Raw genomic sequence first — 15,264 nt, 5'->3', positions numbered from 1 at the left:
TTTCTTTGATATAGCACCAAACACAAAGAACAATTTGTATTCCCTCCAGTCACTCTACAGATATGAACAGCTTACACAACAAAAGAATATTCTAAGGAGCCTATCACCTCTTCCACCCTGTTTCACTGCTGTTTCCAACACCATCCTCTGGGCAGTGCTACTACTGAAGTTTTGTTTTTTAGTGACTAAAGAATAAAGGACTTGGGAATGCAAGCTGGTGCAGCCACTCTGGAAAACAGTATGGAGGTTCCTCAAAAAACTAAAAATAGAACTACCCTACGACCCACTAATTGCACTACTAGGCATTTACCCACGGGATACAGGTGTGCTATTTCAAAGGGACACATGCACCCCCATGTTTATAGCAGCACTATCAACAATAGCCAAAGTATGGAAAGAGCCCAAATGTCCATCAATGGACGAATGGATAAAGAAGATGTGGTATATATACAATGGAGTATTACTTGGCAGTCAAAAAGAATGAAATCTTGCCACTTGCAACTACGTGGATAGAACTGGAGGGTATGATGCTAAGTGAAATTAGTCAGAGAAAGACAAAAGTCATATGACTTCACTCATATGAGGACTTCAAGAGACAAAACAGATGAATATAAGGGAAGGGAAACAAAAATAATATAAAAACAGGGATGGGGACAAAACAGAAGAGACTCATAAATAGGGAGAACAAACTGAGGGTTACTGGAGGGGTTGTGGGAGGGGGAAAGGGCTAAATGGTAAGGGGTACTAAAGAATCTACTCCTGAAATCACTGTTGCACTATATGCTAATTTGGATGTAAATTAAAAAATAATAATAGGGGCGCCTGGGTGGCTCAGTCGGGTAAGCGTCTGACTTCGGCTCAGGTCGTGATCTCATGGTTCAGGGGTTCGAGCCCCGTGTCAGGCTCTGTGCTGACAGCTCAGAACCTGGAGCTGCTTCAGATTCTGTCTCGCTCTCTCTCTGCCCCTCCCCTTCTTGCACTCTGTCTCTCTCTCTCAAAAATAAACAAACATTAAAATAAATAAATTTAAAAAAATAGAAAAAGAATAAAGAAGGACTTTTAAGGATTAAAGAATATGCAAGAATAAGGACGCATGCTTAATCAAGAAGAGTATTTACCTTAAAGACATGACACAGATCGGGAGACACATAGCTAGAAACCGTTTCTCTTTGCAGTGACTTCCTTATCTATCCTGAATTTTTTAAGAAAGGTCTGGAATTTGGGGTAGGAAAAGAAGTACAGACCTTAAAAGCTTTCTTGGACTTAACATTCTCAGGTTACACTTCCAGCAATGATAGTTGTATTTCTAATTGAAAGTCAATTAAAGAATCCCCTGAATAATGCAAGATTTCTAACCTCCCAAATGTTTTATCCCTCCTTACTTTCTAGCAATAGAAAATGGATCATCCTCAACGTTAGAGAGTGGATTAGGAATCAAACATTTCATTATGTTGGTGATAACTCAAAACATTTTTAGAGAGGAGAGGGAGAATTTAATCTACCTCAACATTTTACAGATGAGGAAACTGTGGCTGAAATAGTTAAATGAGTTATCCAAGGTTACAGAACCAGCTAATGGTGGAGGTCAGAAGCAAAGCCCCATCCCACCACAATGAGGCAGAACATCCTGCTCATTTTTTCCTCCTACTCTGACTCTCTTTAATCCCTGGCACAAAATTCATAAGTACTCTCCTCCAAAAGCATTTCTTTCAGAATGTCTTCTTATACCCAGTGGAACTGACAGGAAACTCATCTCCACATGGGCTTACTAGAATGGTCCTGGTTGATTTAATTATAATTTAGTCAATTTAGGATATAACAGGCAGTAACTATTTTTTTTTTTTTAAGAAGTTTTCCTGCCACCTCAATTTCCTAATTCTTCCTTGTTCACAAGAATTAAAATTTCAACATCATGGACTTTCCCCTATCCAACTGGAGCAAAAAAAAAAAAAAAAAAAAAAAAAAAAGGGAGTGGGGGAAGAGGAAAGCAATAGAATCAAGAGGTAGGAGACATTCAATCTAACATTTGTTTTCATTTAATTCAGGTATTTCATTTCATCCATTTCATCAACTAAGAGGTATACATAATACCCTTCCCTGACATCCTGATACTGGCACAAACAAAACAACTTCACGTTCTAAAGGAGAAAGCTAGCTTCACAATGCACAGGCCACGCAAAGGGTATAGAAAGAATACCAAGAGCAACAAAGAGGTTAGGAGCTCTCCCCAGGCCACCTCCCACCCACTACTCCTTAGCTCTATCAGTCCCAACCTTCCTTGGAAACTCATATTGAGAGGAACCCAAAGTCAGAGAATTAGAGAGCTCACTTCATCTTTAACCTGGAAATGGCTTGCAATCCAAGTATAGTAGTTCCCCCTCATCTATGGGGGCTGTGTTCCAAGACTCCCAGTGGATGACCTAAAACCACAGATAATACCAAACTCTATATTTACTATGTTTTTTCTTATACATACATAGCTATGATAAAGTTTAATTTACAAATTAGGCACAATAGGAGATTAACAATAAAAGATAACTATAGTATAATAGTTATGAGAATGCGGTCTCAAAATATTGTAATTACTCAGCCTTCTTGTGATGCTGTGAGAAAATAAAATGCCTAAATGATGAGATGAAGCGAGGTGAACGATGTAGGCACTGTGATATAGCATTAGGCTACGGCAGGCATGTCTCGTTTTATTGCACTCTGCTCTTCTTGCACTTTGCAGATATTGCATTCGTTTTTGTTCTTCTTTTCCCCCAAAGCTGAAGGTCTGTGGTAACCCTGAATTGAGCAAGTATATCAGCACCATTTTTACAGCAGCATTTACTCACTTTGTGTCTCTGTGTCACATTTTGGTAATCTTGCAATATTTCAAATTTTTTCATTATTGTTATATTTGTTATGGTGATCCGTGACCAGTGATTATGACTCGCTGAAAGCTTAGATGATGATTAGCATTTTTTAGCAATAAAAAATTTTTAATTAAGGTACATACACTTAGATATAATGCTATTACATGCTTAATAGCTTATATTATAGTATAAATATAACTTTTAAATGTGCTAGGAAACAAACAAAAAAACCCTCATTTGACTCCCTTTATTGCAATATTTGCTTAATACTGTGGTCTAGAACCAAACCTGAAATATCCCTGGGATATGGCAGTATTGACCTTCTGACAATATGTCAGGAGGAGGAACATCTGCTTCTAGACCTCAGTTGACTGCACTTGAGTGAAACGGTGGATAATGGGGGCTACTGTCAGTATAGAACTCCCAAGAATGTATTGGCAACTGTAAATATAACCATGGATGAAACTAAAGACATATATTGACTAGATTTATGACCAATTAAAGCTAATCATCCTCTTTTGGGCTCTCATTGCAGTCCTTAAACTCAGTTATTTGTGAGTATTCCTCCTAGAAAATCTTTTCTTGTTTGAATTCCATTACTCAATATTACTCTATCTTTTCCACCTCTGTGACCAGGCCTCAGTTTCCGTAAGTGGCTCTTTCTTCTCCTACTCCCTGGGTTTCCTTAAGATTCTGTCCCCAGACCACTTTTCCCTTCAATAGTACCCTTACCAGTATCCCAGTATCCTTATTGATAACTCCCAAATATGTGCCTCGTATCCTCATCTTTTTTCCTGAGCTCCAGACTCACCTTCCCTACAGCCTTCTAGACCTTTACCACCTGGACACCAGGGCTGGATACCTCACACTGAACATGTCCAAATTGTCTAAACTAAACTCACCTCCCTGCCCCCCAATATATGAACATTGTCCCACTCAGTCCTAGATGACCTAGAAACCTCACTCACAGAAGGCTCTTCCCTCCTTTCCCCTCACATTACGTCCAATCCAATACTATACACTTCAGTTGCCACAATTCTCTTTCATCGCTTTCCATTCCCACTGCTGCTACCTTAATTTTCCTCTCATTTTCAATCTCCTGGTCATGACAACAACAGTTTTCAAACCAGTCTGCCCATTTGTCACTTTAATCTGGTGGTACCAGGCAGAATGGATTGGTCTCCCTAAGCTGCAACCCCAATCATATCACTTCTCTTCTTCATTGATGAGATTTGCATTTGATGGGAAATAAATACAAATTCCTTAGCCAGACATGTTTTAATAGCCAAGCTGAAGTAACTTTTTGAGTAGACAAAGCTAATGAAAGCACTAGAGCAGAACATCTAAAGGTTGCAATTTCTTAATTCATTTGTGATATCTCAATAGAGCTTCTAAAACTTTAATGTGTACACAAATTACCTGAAGGGCTTGTTAAAACAGATTCCTGGGCAAGCTCCTGGGATCCTGACTCTGGGAGTAGGTACGGTGTAGGAAGAATATGCATTTCTAATAAGTGAATGCTACCTGTATTGCTTTGAGTAGCTCTGATATAGATTATACTCCATTTTTCTTAATACATTTGTAGCAGCCATACACATCATTCTTCTCTCCACACCCATGCTGTTCTGTCACCTATTGTCTGCCCCAAGGCCAGGTGCTTCAGAGACAGCACGGGGCCCAGACTGGTCTAAAGCCTTCCCAGAGATTGGTTTAAGCATGAAACATAATATGATTCTGACCAGTGAGCCATAGGGTATAGTTTTCCAAAAGACTTAAGAGAAAGGTGCTCTTCACTGAAAAAAGAGACACCTGGAAAGAAATAGAAACTTTTCCTCCCATGTACATATGTGTCCACCACTTACCTCCTCTTTCTTCTGCCATTTAGTGACCTTAAGCGAAGCTGACCCAAGAATGAGAAAGATAGGCTTAAGAAAGCAGAGGAGAGGGGCGCCTGGGTGGCGCAGTCGGTTAAGCGTCCGACTTCAGCCAGGTCACGATCTCGCGGTCCGGGAGTTCGAGCCCCCCGTCGGGCTCTGGGCTGATAGCTCAGAGCCTGGAGCCTGTTTCCGATTCTGTGTCTCCCTCTCTCTCTGCCCCTCCCCTGTTCATGCTCTGTCTCTCTCTGTCCCAAAAATAAATAAACGTTGAAAAAAAAATTAAAAAATAAAGAAAGAAAGAAAGAAAGAAAGAAAGAAAGAAAGAAAGAAAGAAAGAAAGAAAGCAAGCAAGCAAGCAAGCAAGCAAGCAAGCAAGCAGAGGAGAGGGGAGACTGGGTGGCTGAGTCAGCTAACTGTCCGACTCTCGGTTTCAGATCAGGTCATGATCTCACAGTTTCACGGATTTCAGCTTGTATCAGGATCTGCGCTCGTGGCACAAAGCCTTATTGGGATTCTCTCTCTCCCTCTCCCTCACTCTACCCCTGTCCCTGTCTCTCTCAAAGAAAATAAAATAAAAAACTTAAAATATTAAAAAAAGCAAGCAAGCAGAGAAGGAAGGAAAGATTGATGCAGTCTCTATACTCAATTAGCCAACTCTGGAACATGCTACTTCAGAATTCATGTGATAGAAGTCCCTCATTTTTTTAAGACAAAAGTTGGTATTTTCTGCTCCATGAAATTAACAGCAAACTAATTATTATAAGATTGTTCCAAAACATACATCTCAAGTGTCATTCAACATATTTAGAGGAAGGTAGGCAAAAATGAGGAAGAAAAAATTAGAAATTAGTGGCTCAGCATGAATTCCCAAATCATAAAAATCATCATAACCACCAGGAAACCTCCCTGATACTTAACCCCACCCCCCAAAGGTTTAAACTCTGCAATTGAGTAGCTTCTGCTATTTTGGGGGTGGCATTCTGTGTTCTTGGTGGTAGCTTCTGAATATTCAAAAAGGCCTTTCTTTCAATAACTCCTTTAATGTGGAGGTTTTAATCACTCCTACCTCTGTATTATATCAAACAATCCTTAAATTTTGATTCTTTGCATAGATGCCTGTCTGCAACACTTTAAGGGCACTAGCCATATTATGTTATTAAAAACATTTTTTTCCCAACACCTGACTCAGCACCTGACACAGCGCAGGCACCTGACAATGTGTAAATAGAGATCAAAACTTACATTCTCATATTAGTGAACCTGAGCAACCACTAATATATATCATTTGTCAGAGTTCAGTTTAAATGTAATCTCCTCCTAGAGATCTTTCTAAACTAAGCATGGTTACCCACTACATGCTCACATGGTAGATTCTTCTACCTCTCCTTTATACCATCGTGCTTTTTAAAATTTATTCAATGTCTACCTTACCCAACAGGTTATAATCTCTGTAAGAATGTACCATGTCTATTTTGTTCAGGCTGTATTCCATGCTGTTAGTTCAGAGCCCAAGGCAGGGCTCGATCCCACAAATCATGAGGTCATGACCTGGGGCGAAATCAAGAGTCCAACACTTAAGTGACTGAGCCACCTAGGCTCCCCTTCACTAACTTTAGAGATTAAATAAAATTGGGCAATATATATATATTTAGATTTAGCTTAATGTAGGAAAAATATAACCCATGTCATTCAATCATAAGAAAACTCAATTAGTTGACTTTGCATGATCTTTTAGTATTAAAGTCAATGTTGATTATTTCAGATTGCAAACTATAGGACTATTTACATTTACATAGATTTTTAAATGACCCAGTTCTATATACATATGATGCTTAATAAATGCTTTTTGATAAAAAATAAAAGGTACCAGTCTTCTGAGAACTGTTCTAGCACTGAGTACGCAGATCTACTTGCTAATCAAGATTTTTGCTAATCATGCACTGCCTACTTAAAAAATTATTTGTAACTATTAGAATTTACACATAAACCAGATTTCTCATTAATAATTGACATTAACTCTGCCCTCATACAAGAGTAGCTCTTAAAATCTTAAGGGAAAAAAATAAAATAGCATTTCCAAAAAACAGAACTTTCAGAAGAGATGTGTCAACTAGTTAAATAATATCACCTTGCATTAAGTTGAACAGATATAAGAAGGCCATGTCAAGGGGCCTAGAACACTAATTTGCTGAGTGGAGGAAAAAGAAATACAACATCAAATCCTCATCATCAATCCTCATCATCAAGCACAAAAAATGATTTGGCAGGCCGGTCCTGTAATTTGATAGATGTGTATTTAGTTAAAACTTCTAAGCTTGTTAAAGCTTTAAGGTCAGTGAGTCCTATTCCCTTATCTTTGAGATGAAACAGGGCCTGAGAGATGCTGAGTTGCCTAAGGACACAGTAGCACTGCCAAGCTGGAATTCAAACCCTGGAGCCCTGCTTCTCCTTCCTGGAGGAAGGTCTTCCCTTTCTTGGTTACAGTGCATTTACTTGGTTTGTCATCTCCAGGTGGAAGCCTGAATTAAAACATGCAAAAATCCAACTATGTCTATAACGTGAGGTTATTCGGGGGGGGGGGGGGGGGTTAAAATTATATAACAGAATAAGCATCCTTTTATGCTCTTTACCTTTTCCCTCTATACTGTTTGCTTTCTGGGCAATGAAAAATCGAAGTTTTTTATGCACTCTCTAAATATTTTATTATGAGGCCAAACATTTTATCATTGGCATAAGTGAATCTAAAACAGTACATAGGACTGTGTTATTCCATTTTCCTGCACTCTTTGGAAGTTTTAAAATTCTAGGAAGGGTTTAAACATAAATGAAACATCACATCATCCTTTGCCAGGACAGCAACTAGAGGAAAGCAAACTCAAAACACCTTGTCTGCAGCCTTTTGTGGCCGAGGAGCAATGGAGCTACTATTAAAGGAAATATCCCCTAGAATAGTATTTTTTACTTTGGTGACTAATAATTTCAAAGTGGACTAAGCATAATGTGACTATTTTATGTACAAGAATACAATGAATATTTTTTAAAAGATACAAGTGAAATCACAGAAAAACAGGGAACTCTCTTGATTTACACAGGAAAAATTAACAAATATCTAGAAATATTTTGGAAAACGAAATATTTTTTTGTTCATGTAAGTTAACTAAGACAACATAGCCAATTTCTCCACGGTTCTCAAAAACAACCCTTAATTGTCAAAATGGTTTGGGGCACAATCAATTTCATTTGGCAATGACTGAGAGAAATAAACAATGGGACTGTTGGCAGAGAAAAAACCTGAGCCTTAAACAATTATTTTGCAACAAACTAAAAGGGGATGCCTGCATCACCAACGGAAAACTGGGAAACAGCTTTCAAATGGAGTATTATCCCCTTTCCCCCACTTAAAGCCCAATTAAACACATAGCTTAATTTTCTTTTGATAGCTCAGCAAGCCAACTTTCAAAGAATTCAGTAAGTTATTCATAGAAAGATACATGCCTGGTAGAAGAATTTTAGAGATCTAACACACATGGTTTTAATTAATTGTCATTGTGCCTGTAACAATCCATCAAATCACCCAAGATGAAGATGTCCACAATTCAAACACTATTTACACCAAGTTCAAAATTTGATAGTTTATAAAATATAGGCTGTGTCAAAAGGACACCAGTCTTTAGAAAAAGTCAAGCTTCTAAAGAGATTCCAAGCAATCAAAATGGTGGTAAGTGAATCATAATACTTCCTCATTCACTAAATCCCAAACCCTCAGAGGCTCTCCGCCCCCAAATTTGATTCTAATAATTCTGGGATTTTCTCCATTGGCATAAATTCTGAATATCAAGAAAAATCACATTATGGAAAGTTAGTACAGTCAACTCTTAATTACTTGTTTTTTATAGATAATCCACAGTGTAACTTTGAAATATTTGTTTATATTAACTTTTTAAAAATGGATATATCTGACTTTCTGAGAACTCCTAATACCTGCACTTAGGCATAAAAGTTCCAAATACAATTTGGTGGAAAATAAAAAACTACAGTATATTATTTCTTTTATCGGGAACATTTTCATTATTGGGCCAACTAATGTTATTAAGTATCCTATTATTAAGTCTCCCATTATTTTAAAGTTACTACAATTCATAAAATTACAACTTTCTACGAAAAAAAAAATCACACACACAGAGAAGGGTCTCTATGAAGCAATATTACAAGAAAACACCTACTATCCAAAATTAACATTTTAGAGTAATTTCCTTTTAAAGTTATTTTTCAATTTATCTTCAGAATATTAAGATGGCACTTCTGAGAAGTGTACCAGTTAATATTTCTTATTTCTCTAACGTTCCCTATCGATTTTTTTTTCAGTAGGCTTTCACAAATTAAAACCATCCATCTTACTGGAAGAAAGACCCAGTTATCAAGAACAAAGGGAATTTAACCACAGAGATTACAAAGTCCGTGGTGGAAAACAAAGTTTTCGCCAGCTCAACTCTTTATTCTGAGTTTCTTTTAATTTTCCACTTAGAACTGTGATTCTGAATGTAACTAAGTCCCCCCTCTCTCTAGCAACATAATGAATCCTAAGCCGTATCTTTAAAAAATGAGTGGTCTTTAGTCACTACTTTGTCCCCTCTACTACTGCCTCAAATCCATGTCACAATCCCCTTGGGCTAAAAGCATCCTAGTCCTCTAAATAATCAGCAATAAGCTAAATTTAGTTTGAGGATTTGAGAAGAAACAGGCCAAGGCCCAACCTCCACAACCAGGCCCCACACTGCATCTCATCCGTATATTCATCTGAGACCCCTCCAGTTAAAATTAGCTCAGCTAATCCTCCCTGGCTAGCTGCCATCTACCAAGCAGGAATCATAAAAATAAAGTCATAAAGAGAGAATTCCAACAAATGGGAAAGTCGATAGGCCTCAAATGTTTTTTAAGTGACACACAGATACTCAAATGGCTTCCCCTGAAATATAAGAAAGCACCTCAATTTATGAATATTAAAGGACATTTTTATATAATTTAGAGAATGGCCTATTAAAAACAGTTCAAAAAAGTTCCTTTAATATTACAGTATAAGCACATAACATGTCCTTAGCAGGCTAGATAACAATAGTTCCTGAACCATTTATAAATTCCAAATCATGTAGAGAGATTATCCTATAACTCTCAGAACTTTTAAAAAAGCTAAATCCCAAATGACACTTACTGACAAACCTGGCAAAAAGTCACAGCTGCTGAGGACCCCTAGCACTTCCAACTATTATGCAGAGTCCCTTCTCAACACCGCTAGTACTCACATTTATTTAGAGTAACTGGGGGCCCTGCAACAACCCCTGGGGTGGAGAAAACCAGCAGATGGGAAGTAATTTTCAGGCAGGCAGAAGGTGACCTGAGGGCAGAACACAACAGCTAGGGAATTAGGGCTTATCTTCAGGAAAGGAGAGTCTTCCTATAAGAAAGATACTTAAGTGCCAGAGGAACACAGACTTGAGAGATGGCCAAATAAAGTTGAACCTTCTTTCAGCCAAGGAGTGTATACTGAAAATACTCTTGCCTAAGCATTTTCATTAACTGAACATTTCTACCTAATGACAGGTCAAAGTGCTTGAGAATGGAAATGCCCAGCCTTCCTGCAAAGCACATTGCCTCGATCTGGGAGAAGAAATTCAAGCCAAGTATAGAAACCCCAAGTCCTGACCAGGCATTCAAAAACCCATGTACACAACACGCAGTTATAATACCTAGATGTTCTGAATTTCAAGTGCCCACTATAAGGGATACACATGTAAACGCTCAAAATATTTTTGTTGACTCTGCTGAAACAAAAACTGTCATCAACTATGTATTCATATCACAATTCGAACTTCTCTTCTCCCACTCCTGCACTTTTTTTTTTAAATAGATCAACTCCCAAGTCTTGGGGACCTAAACACCAAACTTAGAATAGGAAAATAAAGAACAGTGATACCTGCTTTGTCTCTATTTATTGCTGTTGATGACATAAGGTTGTATTTATGGTGGCGATGCTATCTGAATGGCCACCATCATTTCAAGAAAGAAAAGCAAAACTCACTGGCCATCTATTTTATGACTAGGACCTTCATATAATTCATCTCATTTCGGGTTCTCAATAACCCTGTGGCAAAGTATTAATACCCAATGTTTATATAAGTAGAAACTGAGCCTCAGAAAAGTTATGTATCTAAGATCACCTGTCAGGAGAATTCAAACCTAAATCTAAACCCTTCTATCTTTCACAACATTTATGTAATCTAAGTGGTGTTATTAAAAAAAAACTGTAACTGAAAATAAAAAATGTATACAATCCTATTAAAAAGTACATGGAAAATGCTGAGTTTCTCATTTGTCATCCATGACAAATTCTTTTAGAGCATCCATCACTTCAAGACACTATTTCCCATAGGGATATAATATTATCTTTGCCCACAGGGAACTGACAGTCTAGTTAGAGAAAAAAGCCATCTAGGTAGGTTTTTAATGTAAGAGGCAACAAAAAGTACTGGAAATGACAAGGGTTTTAGAAACATTTATATAGTAATTTGAATGCTTACTAGTTGTGAACTTTGGACAGGCTCCTTAAATTTCCTCAGCTGTAAGGTCATAATTAAAATCTACCTCTTAGGAGCTCTTGTGAAGCTTAAATGAGACAACAGGTGAAAACAGTTAGGAGCCCAATAATTGTTCTATCTCTCTCCTATGTCATGAGCTAAGTGTCAATGAGTGGAAATATCAGTAAGTGATATAGCAAAGATCAATTTGATCTGGTACAAAAAAATTCAAAGACAAAAATCCCAGTCCTTACACTTGAAAACTTATCTGTGGAGACAGCTGAGTTAATAGCCAATTAGGTTTATCATTTGTAACAGCAGCAAAGTTAATTAAACACATAGAGTGTTTATACTTAAAGTACAAAATTTAAACAATAATGAACGGAACACAATCATGTTAAATTTGGGGGGGGGGGGGGAGAGGTATCATTTTCTGGTGCCAAACTGCTGATTTAAAAGGAAAACTACCATTTAAACCAAAAGTGGATGGCAACTAAATGCAATGTTGGGTTGAATCATGGAACAGTAGCCTGACTCTTCAGTCAACACTGATGTACCAATGGTAATTCCTTAGTTTTGACAGATGTGTTACTTTCCATAAATCTAAAAGTATCCCAAGATAAAAAGCAGATGACAAGGGAAAGGAATATACATAGCAACAATTAGGTATTGCCACTTGATTTTGGGTTTCCTGAAGATAGTTAGCCATGAATAGCAAAGGCTTTGAAATCAGTCAACACACACCATCCCAGCAAGCTACTCTAAGCATAACTACTAGGAATACCTGAAGTGTAATATTCTTAACGTTTAAAGAAAAGTGACTTGTCCACTTTTTCCTAGCATACTCTTGCAAAAAGCAGCTTTCTGGTAATTTTGCTGTTGCTGTTACAAAACCAGCAAATTAAGTTACCTCTGTTTTTGCATTCTTGACTAAGACATTTATTCAATCAGAATATAAACAGCCTCTCTCACCACATACATAAATTTGAAAGTCTAATAACAAGTGACATTTCTGAGCTTAGTGCTAAAGGCAAGCATAACTGTCTCATCTGCTTCCATAAATAAGGCAGACAGTCAAATACTCTTAATCTATTATACAAAACTCAAAGAAGAGTTAATAAAATGATATAAAAGTTACTAGGGCATTTTTATTCCCAGGGTCAAATAATGGCCTTAACTGACAATTTGCTTTTTAAAGCTCATCCACTGGGAGTCACATTAAGTGGTTGTGAACTTTCACTACCTGTGTGTTCAGCAAGACAGCTGAAGCTTTTAAACTCTGGGGTATGCAAGAAAAGAATCTACTTGCATACCAGAATGCAAATCCTATGCTAAAAACTAGCGACAGGTTTAAGGTATCACCAATTTCAATGTGTACAAACTACACACACACATACATTCAAACATACAAGCAATGTTAACACTTAGTTCAGAGGCATTCACTAACCCTTTTAAAATACGCATGGAGAATTTAAAGGGCAATTTTCAAATTTCAAGGAAACCTTAATAATCTTTCCAAATTTCAAAGAAGGAAAAAATAAACAGCAATGCAGCAAAGTCATTTCTCCTGCTGAAATGACCTCCAGCTTCTATGAGCTACTCCCGGTTTCGCAATAACTGAATCTGAGACTCCAACCACGTACACACAAAACGGAGTAGAAGCAGAGAACACTAAAGCTTCCCCAACAGTCCTGGCAAAACCCACCTCCGTTCCCTCGGTCCTCACGGTTCCCCTTCCCTTCCGCGCACACATCTTTACCTTGACTTCCACCAGGAAAAGAGAACAGGGTTAATCAGCAACCAAAATCCTGTTTTATCATCAGTTAACAGCCACTAACCTGGCGAGCCAGAGTGCTACTAACCTGATTTCAGGGAGGCAGAACTAAACCCAGCAGAGCACAGGGGTATAAATTATACGTATCCGAAATGCCAAGCCAGCAGCTCAATGCAGCTCAAATGTCAATTTAAGGAAAAGGCTTTTGCAAACAGTACCTCAAATGAACATTTACACTTCCAAACCACCCACCAACCTCCCGACTGCCAGGACCCAAATTCGGCTGAAGCAACCCGGGAGACAAAAAGAAGAGTGTCTTACCTTGTACATATCTCGACATTTTAGGGATTTATTAAAATACTGTGATGTGTATATATTAATTTCTAGAGGAGTTACGCTATAGGGCAGGTATCTCTTCCTCCCCTGCTTTAACAACCGACGTGTTCTTTCTCCCCTTCCTATGTTTAGCCACTTAAGAGAGTATTCAAAGCTATTAAAACTGCCTTAAAAAAAAAAAAAAAAAAAAAAAAAAAAAAAACAGGAAAACCTCCCCCACTTCCAAAGAGAAGAAACTTAGTGAGACTGAGTCTACTTAGAACTCCTGTCTACACTGCGCTCCTGACACAAACCAGGGCCAGCTGGAGACTCCCGGAAAAGGTAAAATCACACGAACTTAAATTTCATCAATGAAAGAGGAGGATCTACAACGGCTATTTCACCGCCCCCCGGGTCCCCACGCCCTCCCGGGTTGGACGACAGCAGACACTGGCCGGCCGCACCCCCCGATCCCCTCCCCCTCGCTGCCGTCCAGCCTCCGGCCGGTTCCCCAGGAAACCCCGGTCAACAGCAGCCCGCGCCCCAGCGGGGTCGGGGAGGCGGGCAAGGCCGGCAAAGAGGGGCAACGCAACCGTTTTTACCAGCCCATAACACCCTGGGACTAGGAGGCGGTAAGAATTCCGCGCGCCCGCCGGCGGGCTGGGGGCTCCAGCTCGCCCCCTTCCAGCAGCGAGGCGAAACCATGTCGTGGCTTTTTCTCGGGAGGGGCCGAAGACCACATCGCCCCTCCCCCCACAGCAAACACTGAGGGGCCTTCCGCGGGGAGAGAACCCTCAGGCAGCCGCGAGCCCAAGGGACTGGAACGCGGGAGGGCCCCGAACCCCGAATTCGGCCTCCGGGGCAACACAGCGGGTGGGGCAGAGGAGCTCTACACGTATCCCTGAGGGACGCACACCCGCCCAAAGGGTCGTGGAAAGCCCGTCCCCGCCTCTCTCCAAACCACCACCGAGACCCACCTTCCTCCTCTTCCTTTAGCAGCTGGGAAATTGGGGGCGTTTATGGCGCCCCGGGAAGAAGACTCGCAGGCTGAGAGAATGTCACCTCTGAGACACCCTTCTCTCTCCCCTCTTCCCTCACACATGCACAACTTGAACTCCTCGCCAGCGGTTGCAGCCCAACTGCTGACCCCCTGCGCCCACCAGGCTGCGGGCTTCTGACACCCCAAGCCCCCACTTTCTCCCAAACACCTCCCCTCCCCCTCCATTTGGAGCAGCCCCCCTCAATGCGGAAATGTCCCCGCCGCGCAGACAGACAGGAACAACCGCCAGTCAGGAGCCGAGGCGGATGCAGGGCCTAGCCAATGAGACGCGCGGAGGTGGCAGGAGGCGGGGCGTCTGAGCCTGAGGGGACACCCCCCTCCCCCACTCCGGGAGGTGGGCGCAAACAGGACCCTGGGATTCGCTTGTAAAAGCAGCACCTGCTGCGGCGGGGCAAGGGGTGTTTCACCAGTAAAACTCCCCGGCTTCTACGGATACTTTAGCAAGGGCGAGAACCTGAAGCACGAGTGGTTATTTTTGCAGTCCATAAAAATGTTCCGGTTTACGAGGGATTGAAGATAGCTAAACAGCGGATAGAGCCAGAACGCTCCACGGCTACTACGTGAGAGAGCCTTTCTCAGTAGATACAAACTCTCCTCCCTACATCTGGTCTGGGGAGGGTGAAGGTGCGTTCAGGAGTAAGCAGTGGGAAGTGTGGAGTCCACCAACAGAAGGAGGGATTTAGGGTGTGGGAAAAAAGTGCCAGGTGAAGGCTCTGCCACCAGAACCAGCACGGCCAGTCCCTATTCCTGTAGAGAGTTATGCTGTGATAGACATTTACTTTAATGACCAAAGTGGCAATGGCTTGTT

General features: G+C 40.2%; 1 protein-coding gene across 4 annotated transcripts in view; it reads right to left on the bottom strand.

Moving 5' to 3' along the window:
* The window catches only part of UGP2 (UDP-glucose pyrophosphorylase 2), a 65,035-nt gene extending 50,523 nt beyond the window's left edge, over window positions 1–14,512 (bottom strand). Inside the window, exons 1-2 of one of the 4 annotated variants that reach the window (XM_019827285.2) lie at window positions 13,999–14,021; window positions 13,013–13,071 (exon numbers count right to left, since the gene is read on the bottom strand). In XM_019827285.2, coding sequence (XP_019682844.2) covers window positions 13,013–13,071; window positions 13,999–14,006 — 67 coding nt within the window. In that variant the 5' untranslated portion in view covers window positions 14,007–14,021. Of the gene's footprint in view, window positions 1–13,012; window positions 13,072–13,402; window positions 13,543–13,998; window positions 14,131–14,373 lie in introns of those variants that run through there. The other 3 variants (XM_006930132.5, XM_045054276.1, XM_003984040.6) reach the window with 3 other exon arrangements.
* Window positions 14,513–15,264: the final 752 nt, after the last annotated feature.

Source organism: Felis catus, chromosome A3, assembly GCF_018350175.1.
Source record: "Felis catus isolate Fca126 chromosome A3, F.catus_Fca126_mat1.0, whole genome shotgun sequence".
Taxonomy (NCBI): Eukaryota; Metazoa; Chordata; class Mammalia; order Carnivora; family Felidae; genus Felis; species Felis catus.
The sequence above is the reverse complement of the archived record's forward strand: the minus strand, read 5'-3'. Positions and strand labels throughout refer to the sequence as shown.